At 39.2% G+C, this 17603-nt stretch overlaps 1 protein-coding gene across 2 annotated transcripts in view; it reads right to left on the bottom strand.

Moving 5' to 3' along the window:
- igsf21a (immunoglobin superfamily, member 21a) overlaps positions 1 to 17603 on the bottom strand; it is a 212911-nt gene that overhangs the window by 102726 nt on the left and 92582 nt on the right. For both annotated transcript variants that reach the window (XM_038697467.1, XM_038697468.1), the window contains exon 3: positions 633 to 754. In XM_038697467.1, the coding sequence (XP_038553395.1) occupies positions 633 to 754 (122 nt within the window). The remainder of the gene's footprint in view (positions 1 to 632; positions 755 to 17603) is intronic.

Below are 17603 nucleotides of genomic sequence, written 5' to 3'. Positions count from 1 at the left end.
TATTGTTGAGGCCTGGGGTAAAATAAGACAGTCCCCAAGATTCCTTAAACATGTAATCAAGCCAACCAGAGCCAGATGACTCCTCATCCGACAACTCTCACTTTCTCCATCTCTTACTCTCTCAGTAAAACCTGTTAATGCATACCCAATGTGGCTGTGTATGCACTGGATCATAGAGGCTTGAAAGATGTGTGAGGAAAGCGTGTATGTTCACCTCCATGATAATGTGCCTGGACAGGGCGGTGCTACCTGGGATATTTGCACCACTATTGCTGGAATAAGGACCAGACTGGCCAGATGTGGGCTAAATCTTCAACACGGAGTTGCTGATTAGAGTTTGCCAATGCCTCTTGTCCTCATGTAATAATGCACTGACCTATGTGCCCGGTCACTCCGGTCTGGCCTGGTCTAACCAATAACAGATGGTTGGGCGTAGCAATGAGCAGGAGTTCATCTTGGTGCATTTACTATCATAGTATCAAGAGGCTTTTTGATTATCCCTATAAGTTTAAAAGTTGACAATTCACTGCAAAATGAATGGAGCAGAAGCAGAGCAGTTCACACAGTACAAGCAGAGTTAAACATTTAAGTATTCTTGTTTTAAATTAAAGTTAATTGATTTTGAGACTTACCGGACTGTTGATTGGTACACAAGGTCTTCCCGCCTGCGATAGTCCTCCATGTGAGAGTAATTGGTATTAAACATAGCATCGTAGGTGAAGATTTTCTGCTTGATGGTTCCTCCATCTGTGACCTGTGAAGCAAAAAGAGAGGTCATTAATAAAATGATTCCTCTAATGATGGATGGGACAGGGCCTACCTTTTTGCCCCTAGAGCACCTCCTATGCATAAACTGTTGGCCGATGGTGTGGAGTATAGGTAGCACTCCTGCCTGCGTTTACCTCATTGATTCATTTGCAGTCATAATAAGCCCATTCCTTATAATGTCTAAATGCAAGAGATTGAAAACCTGCTGACATGATAACATCAGCGAGGCAATCTCTTAGGCAGCTGCCAGTATGTGTCCATGCACATGGTTAAGTCTTAATGAAGACTGACACAGTACAGTGTTCTGTATGTGTCAAGCGGTCTGCTTTCTGCAGAGGTAATGGCTTGTGACGAGATACTGCAGAGGTAGGGGGATAGGATTTTCAAAACACTGGTCTCATCTTTTTTTTCTTTGCATGGTAGATGATGGAGTAGTTCTTTCCTTTGTAATATTCACAGGAGTGTTAAAGTCACTTAGCATTTGAATGGCTGTGATTTCTCCTCTCCTCAGAAGCCACAGAAAGCCATAAAGGAAAAAGGGTGACAGGATTTTAATGGAGCCACTAATGCTGCTTTGAAGAAGGAAATTGTTAGTGGGCCAGGGATCCTTCTTTCATTTGCCAGTGAAGATGCTATCGGTCTGATCCAATTCAATCCCTTCAGTGAGGTAAACAACGTCAAAGCATTTCATGATTAGTCTGTATAATGTATAATGTACACAACGCCTCATGAAGAGACAAAGCTTAATTGTATTTATATGAGCAAACAATTGTTCCCTCTGAATGTGCGGTAACTCATATAACCTCTTGCCTCTGGAGAAAACACACTGCCTTAGGCTTAGTTTGCTAAGTGGTACTGCGCAGGAAGTTGACAATGCTAAAACAACGAAAAGCAGGAGTGTGGAAATAAATTACCTTTGTCACCTGTAACCAATCAGATGTAGGCTTGTGGATATTTTTACAGATTTAAAAGGTCAAAATGCTTGTTTGCAAAGCTTTTTTTTAAAGCAGAATCCCTCCACTTGAGCATATGATTTTAGACTGTTGTGACACCATTCTGCTAAGAAAAGTTTTGGCACCCTTCTCAAGGACCAGAGCTTGTGGCCATCTGCTCATTTTTAATATCAGTTCAGGTGTGTAGACACTGAGCAATGATGTGGCTTTGTTTTGAGGTAGAGAACAGGGAGAAGCAACATGAAAAGGTCAGCCTCTAAAAGCAAAGCCATGTTTGAAAATTGTGCATTCCAACCACCCAAACTTGTGCCACCACTGTAGTTACAGTAATGGACCTTTTAGAAACATCACCATAGGGAGTCAAGAGACATTTCTGTCTGACATGGCTGTACAACACCATATGTGAAAGCGGTTCGACAGAGCTTAAAAAGAAAACTTTCTTGATGCATGGTACCTTTATGAAAAGCTGAGAGACAGCACTTAATAATGGGATATCACAGAGACATAAGTGATATACATTATAGATTAGTACAGTATAACTGCCTTATACATTACAAGACAATACAAATTATTCAGCAAAACTGTCATTGCAATTGGAATGTATCCAGTTACTTGATTTTCTTAATTTCACATGGGAACAGTGCTTGAGCAAGCACCTGTGAGACTAAATCAAATTAAATACCATTCTACAAAAGGGTTTTCCTCTATTTGCTCATTTCTATTTGCTTTCTCTATAAGTTTTAGATTTATGCATCATGAAAATGTAAGCGGCTGTTAAAACTTCAACTTTCACATTGGATAATTGTATACCGGGTTTTTTGGGAGTGGGACATACAAGCACACCAAACTAGGACACTCCAGAAAACAGACATAAAAACATTGCAAAAACATTGAAAACAGGACAGCCAATATGGCATGACACGTGTATGTGCATGCAGTTGTGTTGGCATGTACACATTCTGCAACAGCAGCCTTCCAGCTGACCTAAAGCAGCCATCAAAATCTTCGGCCCTCAGGCAACAGTGGCTGTGAACAATCAACTGTGTGGCTTGTCACATGGCACTGACACATTTCATGGATTTTGGGTTGATTTTATTTATTTATTTTAGATTTTTAACATTTAAGCTCGATTAGCTAACGGTAATATTTTGTCTGCTCACCTTGTAAACACATTTCATTAATCACTAAAACATTTGAATTTATTACATTTAGTCACATGCAAAATGACATTGGTGTGGTTTCCTGTAAGTCCAATGGACCTTTATAGAAGCACCAGCATTGGTTCCTCTGAGATTTGCATGTTTGAGTTGGCACTTGGCAGTTGGCCTGAAGGTAGTTGCCTCATGTGGGTGATGGTCAGGTCTAAGATGACACAGACGTTCCAAAGGACTGACCTGCTGTATGTGTTTGTGAGCTAAGCTTGGCTTGACCTTGCCAAAATGGCAGCTTTTATATCATTGTAGCAGACACCTTAGATATTCAGTTTTATGAAAAACAACCACTGGCATAATACAGAGGGTAAGCTAATATGCATAGTTTCCAGGAAAGAGCCTTTCATTCACAATAAGTAAAACCTTTTCCAATGTCCGAAATAGAACTGGGTAGTTAGTGTGAGCAGCAATCACCTTAGCTAACAGAGCTGAAAAAGACAAAGCATTCCACAAACAGAAACTCAAACATCATTACCATAATCCAGGAGAAAAAGACATAAGAGTGTCTAATTACCAAGTGATCGCCTAGAAGTGCAGTGGAAAAACCACAATGAAGAACAATTTAAAAAGATAGAAAAACAGCTTGTGGATTATTTCTTCAAAAAGGATTGCATATTTGTATTTTTTTTTTTTTTTTTCAAATTTCATTAGTTTAATCATTAGTTCAAACAAGATGAACAGACTGCTTAAGATTGCCTGTGACATTCACATTATCAGTTTTTCAAGTCATTTATTTTTCATCTAACGACAGTGACAGTCGAAGCTGTTATTGTATAAGCGAAAAAAGACATGACTGTCCTTATTTGCACAGATGAGCAAGTGCAACTACTTTAAGCAATGGTTTACAATTCCCCTGCAAGACAGCTCACTTCCCCTCTCATGCAAACACATTGCATTTGACTTTAGAGTTACAAGGCTTCAGAAATCAATGCTAAAATGCTCTGCTCGAATGTGAAGTATTGAGGTGAGTTGGAGACATTTTTAGCAGCAGGTCCTCACCAGAAATATGGCCGTATAGTATGATTATTACATTGTTTATTTATGTTTTTTGTGAGACTGTAAACAGAAGAAGTCAGTAAAGCCTCAGTCTGTGTAAAGGCTCCAATATACTCTGGAGCAGATGCGCACATGGACAGCTGCGGACCCCATGGATGCGGACTACTTTTTACTACTTCCTGGAGTCAGCTCGGCGGACTCATTCCACACATGCACAGTAGATCGGTTGGTGCTCTGGTAGTGCAGTGAGTCACAAGAGCACAGAGCTTTGTGTACACCCTGTGATGACGATTTTTTCGTCAAGAGGACCGTAGCGGTCCCTCACATACATATAACACTTGCTTTAAATGTTCTGGGCAGATATACATATAGGCTCCTCTACCATCACTCCAATCAGGGCGGTGAGAAACTTGGGTGTCATGATTGACGACCAACTGTCCTTTACAGACCATGTTGCTGCTGTCTCTCGTTCATACCGCTTTTCTCTATACAACAAAAGAAAAATCTGGCCTTGCCTTACTCAGTACAACACCCAGCTTCTATACAGGCCATAGTGATCTCTAGCCTCGACTACTGCAATGTCCTCCCAGTGGGTCTTCCAGCTTGTGCGGTGAAACCCCTACAATTGGTTCAGAACACAGCAGCGCATCTGGTTTTTGATCAGCCCAAAAGGACTCCATTGGGTATAGCCAGCAACTTCTACTGGCTATACCCATGGCTTCCCAAATCAAATTCAATTCACTAATGCTTGCATACAGAGTGACTACTGGGTCTGCACCCATCTACCTAAACATAATACAAACTTATGCTCCTTCTTGGCCACTGCGCTCCTCCAACGAATGCCGCCAGTCTCTGCCATCCCTACACTCAATGCAATCTCAGTCCTGGCTGTTCTCATCTGTAACACCACAATGTTGGAACAAGCTATCACATGCCATCAGAGCAGGGGTGTCCCTCTCTAACTTCAAAAAGCTCTTGAAAACTCTTCTCTTCCAAGAACACTTTCTCTTCTAACACCTCTAACCCATAACCTCTAACTTCTAACATGCACTTCCTCTGCTCTTCTTCTTCTATCTCCTTACAATTATCTTGTATTGATTGCATTATTTCGTTAACTCTAACTTTTTTCCCTAGGTATTTACCCCATTGATGCCACATGTGTTATTAGCTCTTGCTAGTATTATTGCTGCTCTAATATCTATTGTCACTCGTAGATCTTTTTGTTTCTAAAATGTAAGTCACTTTGGATAAAAGCATGAAATGAGTAAATGTAACATGTGCAAATAGACTTTCTAAGACATTACTCTTGAATTAAAGTATTCTTAAAACACAGAAACCTCGAGGGACAGAAAGGTGATCTCCCACTGTTTGAAACGCCCCCAGGAGAGTGACAAAGGTAACCCAGCAGACCAAGCTATCTTTTTAGATTTTGTTTTGTAGAAGTTATTTCTTTGTTTAGCTTACATATCTCTTGATTAAGAAACAACCAACAAGTTTTTCTTTATAGCATATCTCGTTTTGAATTAGTCTTGAGTATGTAAAGTATTTCGAACAAATAGCCAACCAGTAACATTTAGGACACCCGACATCGGCCCACTGAGCCACAGATCAGAGCTAACCTGCCGCTACCAGAAAGCGGAGGGACCATGGAGCAAATCAGCTGTTCTAAACATCGACTCCTGCCTGACTGCCTTCTTGCGGGCCTCGTCTCTAAGGACGCCAAACAGCACTGAGTTGACGAACGGTGAATAGCCCTCAAAATGGTTTGGGAAACGGCCACAGTAAGGCAAAGCTCAATATTCTGTGGTCAGGTCGAAGTCCCCAAAGCTCTGAATTTATAGCTTAATTACAACTTAGTGATTACATCAGGACTACCAACCTGTATCTATTATCTCCCTTTATTTCTTTTAGAATAATATTATTTTCACAATAGCCAAAGAAGAATTTACAATGAACCCTTTAATTCTGTACCTAACTTCTGTACTGCTTTTTGTTGTTACCCTGTAATCATTGTTTGTTTGTCTTATATATATTCTTACTTAATCTTCATTTGTCTTCACCTTACTTAGTAAATAAATATTTCACTTTAATCACAGGAACGTATGTGTGTGTGTACTGATTTATAATCCAGGTCCCTGAATCGGAGAATTCAACCCCTCAGATTTGGGAGTGACCAATTAATGATCGACTGATAATTACTAATTGTTTTAATTACTACACTATACCCAAGGATTCCTCGCCCCTTGGATGGACAGCCACCCTAGGTGATGTCCCAGAGATTTAACAAGTGCGTATGAAATTTAAATGTCCAAGTATTAATATTCATAATTTTATTAACAAACACTACAACTTATTTTAACCCAAACTACAATCTTTCCTAAATCCAACCAAGTGTTTTTTAGTGTTGTTTAGCACGTGCTAAAGGTGCTAAATGTAAAGTACTTAAGGTCTGATACGCATGCCACTGGGTGGTACTTGCCAATGGTCGTACATGTCGTTTTGGGAAACGGTAATTATGTTGTTGTACTTTCCGATAGACATATATGACGCTTTGGAAAACGGTCCATCATGTTGTTTTGGGACACTTGACAATTGACCTATTTAGTCGTTTAGGTATTAGGGTGTATTGTTTCTAGACATCTCTTCTTTCACAGCACATCTAAACCAACAAATAGTACAACTGCTTCTGTTCTCCCACTGAAAAACCTGGTGGATAATGCATGGTGTCAGATTTCTGGTAGTCTGAAAGCCATAAGGACTGGAGAGATTTCCCCCTCAAACAGGTCATCTCTGTGGCACCCTCTCTTTATCTATCTCTCCTTAATGATTTCACCTCTTAATTAAGACTGACCTATACACTCCTTGGTAATAAATCAGAAAGAATCTGCACAGTGGATGTTTCCCTATCCCAACAAGGGTACTTGTTTGTGGTATAAATGACTGACTATGGAGGGAATAGAAAAGTAGGAAGGGAGAGAGTGGGAGGAAAAAAAGACAACCAAACTGTGCCAAAATGGCTGTACAAGAGGGAGGGCAAGAGGGAGATGAATACTCTTTGATTGCAGAAAAGCACCATTGGGGAAGCAAAGCTTTGCTACAACTGCTTTGTTGTATCCAGGCCATGCAATGCATATGTGGCACAGAGGCACCAAACCTCTCCAACACTCGGCCATCTGGAGATATGAAAAGACAGGTATGGGTGGTAGAGAGTCAGATACCCCTCCCTTGTCTGCACTGTGGCAGATAGTGGATATTGGCTGAGAGCAATAGCCAGCAGGCGAAAGAGAAGTCAACGACAGGTAGCCGACAATGAGGTGAGTTTGAAGGTACTCAAAATAGGGTCCTGTGCATCTCCTGAGATGTAATATTGCCAAGATCTCTCAAGACAAAGGGGGGGCTGTATCCTTCCTTGCCAGCCAGCTGAGCTGACTCTCTAATGATGCTGCCTATTAATGGGGTCAGATTAGGACTGGGTCTCGGGGGTTAACCAAAGCCCTCCTCCCTCTGCCTGTCTGGGGTGGTCCTATTTATAGGCTGCAGCTGCATCAGCAGCCACTGGAGGAAATTCACATAACACACTGCAGGCCAACTGTGAGAGATTCAACCTGAATCCAGCTTCATAATTTCACACAGCAGTCAGAGAATCACTACGGCAAGTCTTTTCATAGTATTTTCCAAGCTGGTTAGGAAGAGAGATTAAATATGAAATGCATGACATTTCTGAAGATATTCTAATCTCCATGTACAAAGATATGGGGGACCTCATGGAGTTTAATGTTATGCTAAGATAATTTGAGTAATAACAGTATGTTCTTCACACGGTGTCTTATAAGAAGATGATAATGGTATTAAAAAAATATTCATTCATATTGTACTTTGTGATCCAAATCTACAGGTCTAACAATTCCATAAGATGGACAGCAGCATGGCTCTCAAATCATGTCTTAATGAGATTTATTCCTATTCAGTCCCTCATTTAAAGACTTAGAAAAGCAGCAACAAAAGAGATGATCAGAGCATTGTCATGAACCGACTTGGCACTTCCCTTCATATCCGTGCTAATTTGCCTAATATTATTATCTCACAAAGTGTCTTTTTGAAACAGGGCAGAAGCGTTGGTAGACATTGTCTTACTTGTAAAATTGGTATAATTGCTGTATGCAAGAAAATTATAACAAAATCCAGACCTTACCTACCGGAGTGGTACAGAAAGTGCAAGATATTTTCCTTCTAATGTTTATTTATGTACTTATGAAGTAGTGTTATAGCAATTATTTTGTTTTGTTTGTTTACCATTAGTAATGTTTTTTCCTCTAATGTCTTCTACAGCTCAGCATAGTTGGTGAGTTGTAAGGTCAAGTATTGTCAGGACCTTGTTTAAATCCAAATTATGCATCTTGGGGATATATAAAACGTCAGCAAAGAAAACATGAAAAATATTTAGAAAATCAGCAAACAGATGATCGACATTAGGTGGTATAACACAGGCCTTCCCATTCCATTAAATTCAGAATAACAACAAGCTATCTCTGAGCCTTTGAGCTACTGTAACAAACAGGCAGACAACAGCACTGCACATTGGGTGATATGCAGTATGTGAGGTAAGGGAGTGCTAAGGTACAACAATAACACACCATGCCCCAGTGAGGTAAGAGATTAAATTTGTTGCCATTGCTTTTATGGAGCACAAAGCATTATATACTAGGGACAACATGGAAGAACGTGTTGCAAAAGTGTTGTCATGTAAAAAAATGTAATAAACCAAACAAAATATGATGCAGCAGGATAAAAGTGCATCATGTATTAACTTTATTAGTCTACAGCACTTAGAGCTGCCAAGTGTTACTAGGGGAAACGCTGAGGTGTTGCTATGACATGCCTGCTGACTGAGGAGGTCCATAAGTGATGGCTATGTCTGTGGATGTGCCGTGTAATGTTGATCCAACACGGTAAGGAGATCCAGCAGCATTGGTGGCCCTGCCTCTTAACCTGTGCGTTTACAGCCTGGCATGCTGTGCTCCCCTACTGGCTGCTGAGTGACAGAGGACTTGGTTAAAGGGATTTCATGCTTCAAATGATGGGCTCCTCTCCTCCCTCTGTCTGTCACTACTCTCAACGGGGAGCCGCAGCTAATTCAAGCTGGTAGCTAACTGATGATGCAAACATATATGATGCTCATTTAAATGGATGCTGAATTTACAGGAAAAGTGAGTTTAACAATACCTTTACAGGAAAAGGAGTTCTAAACTTCTGTCAGGAATTAAACCAGTTTTAGCACATGCAGTGGGGGTTTTGGGACATTTATTAGAGAGATAGACTTACCCAGGTTTGTGGAAATGCAATAATTATCTCTTTTGTTACTTCTTGTATAATGTCTCAAAAATCTGTGTTTTATGTGTGGTACTTTAGTATTTTCAGTACTATTGTCTATATGCACACACAAACTAAAGAACGACAGCATCATGACAGATGACATTTTATCTGGCACGTTACTGGCGTCACATGCTCCCGCTCTGCTGTCAGGCATTTTCATTCCAATATTACAGAGTACAAACAGGTTGTGATTGGTTGCTGCTGGAACTGCCAGATTACATACAAGGATTAGAGCTCAGCTCCATGAAAACTGTGCCACCAACAGGAACAAACCAGCTGCATTCTGCAGCACCCTGGAGGTAGCAGGGTGAGGGTCAGGCACAGCCAGGGTATAAATTCAGGCAGTTAAGCGTTATGCAAGCGTGTTATCTAAAGCCATCTGAGACAAGGCCATCCAGAGATGGTTGTTATGGCTGTCATTGTGAGGGATACAGGCTGTCTGTGGGCTGACAGTGAGGAGGAGATGAGATCAAAGCAGGTCAGACTTGTTGGAGACTGCTGATCGACAGCATATTGGTTAATATATTGTTACTATATATAGTAGGGGCATCATTGCATGGGCTATATTTAAGTAACTTTAGTGTTGTAACAATAAATAAGGGAGATTGTTTTTCTGAATGAAAGTGAAATGAAAGTGGTGATACAGTTTAGAAATGCAAGAATGGCATGGTTCCTGTTCATGAATGGCTTGGAAAATCAAGGCAAAGAATCTCTCATAACGATTACCACAGAGGTGCCCTTAAGCAAAGCACTTCTAACCAAATTGCTCTGTGAAGCTGATTACTATAGAAAACTGGGGTTGTTCTGGGCAGCTTTCTGTAAATGCTAACCATTTTAGAAGATGCCTCTCCTGCAGATAAATTAAGATGAAGCTTTTTTTTTTTTTGCCACAGCTCTATGATAACAACCATGGGTGTAGAATTAAGGTATTTATTATTTCTCCATAGTATAGGATTTTCTCAAAAATTACCCAAATGTAAGAGAACAGAAAAGAAAAATAATACACATTCACACACAATCAAACTGTAGAAAAGCAGGCATTACATCTCAAACTGAAATAACCATCCAATCATGGCATGCTTTAAAGGCAGAAGTACAAGAGAGGATTGCATAACTTCAGCAATTAGTGGCATATTATGTAATACAGTGACTTCAGCTACAGTACGTATCAAAGAGTTCCATCAAGGACAGGCAGGTAATGAAATTCAGCACAGAGGGAAGAACATCATTGTGGGCACTTGTCCTTAATCTGTTTGATCAATGTGCATTAAGTGACTCCTCGTTCACGCCTTCCTTTGACAATGTCTTTATCAGACAGCTGGCAGGCTGAACAAGTACTGTAGGACACAGAAAGAGAAGTGAAGAGAAACTTGAAGTGGCATTGATGATAAAAAAATACAATGGAATATAAAAACAGTTTCCATTAGGTCCTTGTATAAGCCACTAAAAATGTTTAAATTTGTTAATAAATCATTAATACAACCTATATTTCATTCATCTGTTTTGACAGTTGCCCCTAACAGATACAGACATTGTAATATATATTATGCATATTGTATATTATATATATATGATCACTCAAAGCAAAAAAACTTTGTCGGAGCATTGGGCACAAGAAACAAAAAACAACACAAACTATTGATTGATTGCTTTGCATTGCCAACTAGTGGTTGACATTTCTGTAAAGATTTCTAAACACCACTCTGTTTGTGTTTTCCTCCAAACCTGTGTGTCTGTTCCCATTCCTTACCGTGTAATAATTAGAGCCACTGTCAACAGGCACCTAAATGCATGTATACAGTATACCGGTGAGGTCTTCAGAATTCATTCAGAGTTTACGGTATCTAATTTCAATATATATGCATCTGATTGCATTGCTATTAAGATGTATTAAATTTTACATGACCCATTCTGTTTAATTTATTACATACGCAATCCTTCCCTCCATTCTTGGAGCTGCTGTTTTTTTACTGTCTGAATCATTATTTTGCCCATCTGACCTCCAGACTACTGCAGTCTCCCTCTTTTTGAAACGGGAGTCAGGTAGCTTTGATGAGAGTGCTATAACGACTGTTTGTAGTTAAACAAAAGGGATCTTACTCTTCAAATAATGTTGTCTGACACTTATAATAACAATCTGAGCCTGAAAATCAAGCACTTTAGCAGAAGGAATTTGAGGGGGTGCAACTGCCCGCAAGGATTATGTTGCAGATCTGTTTCTCTGCTGCCGACTGCAGTATGCTCGCTCAATACTGGAGCAATTTCCAGGTTAAAACCGGGACTTACCCTAAAAGGTTTAATGCAAACATTTACCAGTAAAGGTAAAGTATTACTACACTGTGGTATTACTTGTTTTATTTAAGTAAAAGATCTGAGTACTTCTTCCCCCCACAGCTAGTCACCAGCAAATTATAGTGAAACAAAGAAATATAATTTTGCCTTTATTATTTAATGAGGTTTTGTTTACCAAACCTATGTCCAACAACATTTTTGCCATTTTCTTCTTTATATCACAGATGGGTATTGGCTCACAAGGGCACACAAGTTGGAAAACAGATGGTCTTAGAAGACATCAGGGCCACTGTGGACATAACAAGTCTGCATATGTTAGCAGCTTCACAACCCCCCCACCGTCTTTTTTTTTATTCTTTATCCTCCAGATTACTGGAGCCACCATCTGCATCTGCTGGTTGATGGATATATGGGGAGTGTTTTTCAACACATAAATCATCAAGCAGGTTGTGAGCACACAACAGAATGCTGAATTTGGCAGAATGCTAAAATAGACAAAAGGTTTTTGTTTTCTTCATAAATTTTACCAGTGAGTTTATTATGATAAAGCAGTATCTGTCTTTATACTGTGAGAAAATTCATCACTGGAACGCTCCTGTGACAGAAATTGGTTGAAAGCAGAAATTCACATGGGGATTACTGTGCAGGACAAATTTAAAAGGTTAAAGCAAGATCTGGCTGAATGATTGATTTCAACTACAAAATTCCACACTGTTAATGTCAGTACTGCTTTCCGTATGAAGAAACATTTTAGAAATTTTGTTGAATGTTTCTTCATATATGTTCTGATTTATTTGTAAAGGTGATTAAGTGTTAAGACAGGTTATGAGGGATTAATGTAAATATTTGAATAAAATTTCCCTATGTTTCATGCAAGTCCACTGAACTTCCCTAGTATTCTTGTTGGGTCAAACATTTATCTGTCTATACCGCTTATAGCATACGGCTCATTTCATACTTGAATACAATTTTCTAATCCTTAATGTGGCATGGGCCCTTTTTCCATTTTTAATAAGACATGCTTGAGTTAAATTGAGGAAGCAGACAGTGGTTCATATTATTTACTCCTAATGCTTGTTTCCAGGGTGACTTTGTCTTCTCATTCAACTGCGCTAAGTACTAAGGAACAAAAATTCTAATTTAATATTAAATCCTTCTATTTTTCTCATTTACTCTACACGACTAATCTCATGTTCCACTGCTTTATCTGTTTGTCTTGATGTGTCTGCAGTACAGACAGGATTTGACGGTAGTTTGATACCTTAATTGTACTCAGACTCTAAATGTGTATGTAACTTAAAAATACACACTTAAATAGGTGCCATGATGACACGACATTAATTAAGCACCAGACTGTTAATAGTGGTCACTGTGAGTACAACCAGCGACTCACTCATTTAACAAATAATTAATGAAATTAAAAACATTCTCGTTTTAGTTAAACTGTGATTAATTTACAACTTTTAATCCCTCAAGTTTATTTCTATGCTAGTAAAAGGGAAAAGTGCCACAAAAATCTTTGTTCCCGCATTTTTCCTAAATCTTCATAGGCATCTTTTTACCCAACTGTTCTACTTTGAGATGGGAGCCTTCTATTTCACGAATGCTGTACCGATGATTCTCAGATCAGGAGCTCACGGCAACACTAGCCATGAGCAGAAAGCTGACAGAGCACAGAAAAAATCCCTGAGATAATAATTTCAATAATTTCACAGCCAAATCCAAATAATGAAATTAGTTGTGAGAGGGCAAAATTGGTTATTTACACTTTCAGTAATGTTTTCAAAATACAATTGTTTATCTCACGTCACTGAGAAACATTAATGTTGAACAAATCTCATTCAAGTATTTGTTTCATATGATACAGCTGCATTTTAGTTCGTTTAGTACAATGATGTCATTTTGGAATCATAAATATATCCTGCTATCCAAAACAACAACATACTGATTGGAGGAAACAAAATCCAAACTTAATGCTGCCTCAATGTAAACAAAAGGTCAAATGGTAGAGTAGTGTAGGAAATTATATATAATGTGTCGATTAGCAAGGACACCATGCACTCACAGCAGAGGCCAACTATTTGTTGTCCTATAAATTAATCTGTGCTGTGTCAACATATTACCCCCCAACACGCACACACAAGCATGCATACTAACACACACACACACACACGAGCCTGAGATAAATCTCCCTCAAGTCATTTAAATTAAGAGTTGTTACTCATTTCAAAATAGTATTAGAAGTAATAATTATAATATAAAATGATTCCCCTGTGGGAATGTTGACACCAGCTCTGTTGATATAAAAGTGCCACCAATGTGTGAACAGTTTATTTTCTGAAGCAACACATTCATTCTGCATTTCCCTGGTGTGGTGTCAAACAGGAGGTAGTGCCATTTCTTTGAGCTGCTCCAAGGGTGAGATATAAGACCATCTTTAAAAAACAACAACAACAAAAAATCATCATCTGGCTTGTTGCCAGCCCCCCAGATTTTCCAGGCAGACTCCCGTTTTTCATTGCCCTCTCCCAGTTTCCTCCCGGGGTCATAATTCTCCCGATTTCCCATATTTCTCTCAATTTATGACAAATGTTCACAACGTTTTGTCTTTTTCAATACCTTCATTACTGTTTTTAGCACTGTACAGCTCGGATAAGCCCTTTCTCTGTCTACAGTTTCCATGTAGACAACTAGAATGCATATGATGCATAAGAGAGCTAACCCTCATGATAATCAGAGATTCTTCAGAGAAGGCTGTTGGAAGCAAAAAAAATGTGGGCGGGCCTCTTCCGAAAAATGTTTATACTATTATATATCTACAGTATATATATTGCACTATACTGGCGTCAAGGGAACAAGATGTGAAGTTTTTTAACACTATTTTACAGAAATCATCCATGCTTATTGCTTATTTATATATGCTATTTTAAAGTTCAATGGTTTGCTTTAAACTGCATTTCAATGTATGTTATATACTATCGCAATAAAATCTTTCTCATGAAGTCAGCAATCTGTGAGTTGGCGGGTCTGGGGGCACCTCCCCACACCTAAACACTTAATTTCTTGCATTCTGGTGAATTTTTCTGCACCAATTTCTGCCTTTCTGGCATCAATTTATGGTAAAAATGGTATATATATATACTATTGTATCATGTTATAGGGTTTAAAGAAATTCTAACACTGGTTGACTGATGTTGACATTACTGTAGCTAGTTAGCCTAGCAAAAATGTCAGATAACTATTCAAAATCAAGGGTGTAGCTAAATGGAGTTACATTTATTAGAGTATTCCTTAAGTGGAATGGATTTCAAAGATGGCACTGAAAAGTGAACAAACAAATGCGCTAAATTAAATATAGTAAAAGTGAATGGGTTCAATATGATTGGTCTTAAAAAGTAGGTGCGTCTTGTCCCACCCACATACAATGGTCCCGACACCCATGCAGAGAAGGCTTGTCATGTCTAGTGCTTGTGATCCACCATTGCTAGTTCCATAATGTTTCTTTGTAATGGCCACGTGAACTAAAGAGGGATTTCTTTTTCTGTTTTATTTGAATTTGTATGAGAGGTCTGAAGAGGTCCAAATTTCCAGTAATTCACAAGAAAAAAGGTAAGTTTAGCGCCTGGAAAAATAAGTATAATTTTTTGTAGTGTTAATCTTTCGTGCCACTTCTGCAAATTGCCATTCTCTTAATCTTCTCACAGCCCCTCAGATTTGTCTTGTGATTCCTTGGTGGGATCCTGCCCCCCACAAGGGTTACCACTGATATTGAAGCAGCTTCCTCTCAATTAAAGAATACTGTCAGTATAACAGCATTTCTAAATGTATATAGCATATTTTGGCTAATCCAGTGATCAAGGTATATCACACTGATGCAAAAACCCTCTAAACCCAATGTTGTCATACTGTGGTCTACAGCCAAAAAATATTAAAGTAAAGTAGTTTTTTTAATGAAATCACTTGTCAATTAATCACTTTTTTATTACCTATTTTTGAACAGGCTGTAACCTCACATAAAAATGAACCACACACCTGCTTTCTCTGTTGCTTGTAACAGCCACTATGCTGTGTCCAATGAAGTCAGATTTTCTACCATGTGTGGCACACCTAAGGTAGTGTGACCACATTTATGTGAAAACAAATGAACAATTATCAGGTTAATCATTATGGGTTATTGTATATATTTGTGTTGCTATTTAAGGAGAAAAATAATTGGTATTGTACTAACAGAGTGAGGTATTAAGTTTTTTGCTGTTTCCTCAGAAGCAATCTGGAATGAAACGCAGACGCACCGTATCTTCATTGCTCCTGTTTCACCTGCTTTCATACAGGTCGGTAAAGTATAAATAACCCATAACTACTGAGTTTATAACCCCTAAAATGGTTTGTTTTATGTTTAGAATGTGTACGATGATTTTGAAAGAGAGGAAGTAAGTTTGCCCTGTCGAAGTTTAACCGTGATAACGCCACGTTGGCGCTACCAATACCAGACGTTTAAAGTTTATGGTGGGAAAGTGTTGTGGCAGCTCCTGTAGACTGAAGATATTTTAGATGTTTGTTTGAGAAGATGTTTATAGGCAATAGCTCTATGTTAAATAATACCTTGCCAACTTGAATATTGCCGTTTGTTCCTGTTAAATATATGGTTAAAATATGTAGCATAAGCATTTTCTAGTCAATACATTTCAGTGGACTGTATTTATGTGTATTTATGTTATGCATGTGAAATATATTGTGATTTTGTGCTTTAGTTGGATCAAGTTAGATAACGTTAGCTTGCATTAACTTTGCTCTGGATCCTTCCCCCCTGAGAATTAGGGCCCAAAGGCAGATTATTAATCATGATGCTGCTGAGAGGTTCTCTGCCTTGTCAGAGCCATGTTCACTGATGGGATGCAGTGATGCAGATGTTTATATCCAGTCTTTTAATAATCAGTGTTTAGCAATTTTAGATACAGTGGCACCATTTAAATCAAGCACTGTCTCCTATAAATAAACCTTGTCCTTGGATTGATGAAATAATCCAGAGTTTCTATGAAAATCTTCTAAACTCAAGGTTCATAGGCTTCATCTAACGCTACGTTCAGACTGCAGGCCAATGTGATCCAAATCCGATTTTTTTGCCCATATGTGACTTAGATCTGATCTTTTTATGACAGTGTGAACAGGCCAAGTCACATGGAATCTGATCTTTTCCAGTTCGGAATTGGGCCACTTCCATATGTGGTCCAAAGCCGATACAGATCTGATCTTTTTAAAAGCGACCTGAGTCTGGACACTCTGGTCGCATTTGATGCGACTTTGACGTCACTCTAGAGCAGCTGTTCTGCTGTAGATGGAGCCGTCCTGAACGAAAAGCACCACAAAAAGCCATTATTAAACATGTGGCTCTCTTCCTCCTCTACCTTCCTATCATCTGCTCACAAATTCCTACTACTTACTACTTAAATTCTTACTACTGAAATCCACCAGACCACAAGCTCTCGTCTGAGTTACGTGACTGCTACTTGTTCGAGCGGACACAGTGGGGAGAGAGAGAGAGGGGAGGGAGTGAGTTCTGGGGCAGTTGTGTTGTACACAAGCGCAATACGGAAGTATCTGAAACTGCAATTTATCGAGTGGCCACTTGAGGCTGGCTGCAGAAGGGAGTCAATCTCCATTGACCCCCATATTAAGATGCCCAACTTTACAGCAGAATAAAATATGTTTACAGCCTGGTTCAAAAAATGGTTTTAGTGCACATTGCTAATTTTGCCCTTCGTGACAACTGTGAGGGGGGTGAATTTTTTTATAACTCACTTGTTTAAATTATATTAAGCCTTAACGTTCTGCATTACTAGGGGCATTGCTGCTTTGATTGACAGGAGCCTTTAGCCGCTGCCACTCCTCGCACTCGGCCCGTCGTCTGTTAGCCTCACTCAGCTACACGGAGCTCTGAGGCTCAGCCTGTCGGAGCCTTTTGGACATTTCTACATGCAGAAACCGGATGAATAATGGCAGGCTGTGCAGT

Source organism: Micropterus salmoides, unplaced genomic scaffold (assembly GCF_014851395.1).
Source record: "Micropterus salmoides isolate LMB-PRFRI ecotype aquatic unplaced genomic scaffold, ASM1485139v1 Ms_hic_scaffold_4, whole genome shotgun sequence".
Taxonomy (NCBI): Eukaryota; Metazoa; Chordata; class Actinopteri; order Centrarchiformes; family Centrarchidae; genus Micropterus; species Micropterus salmoides.
The sequence above is the reverse complement of the archived record's forward strand: the minus strand, read 5'-3'. Positions and strand labels throughout refer to the sequence as shown.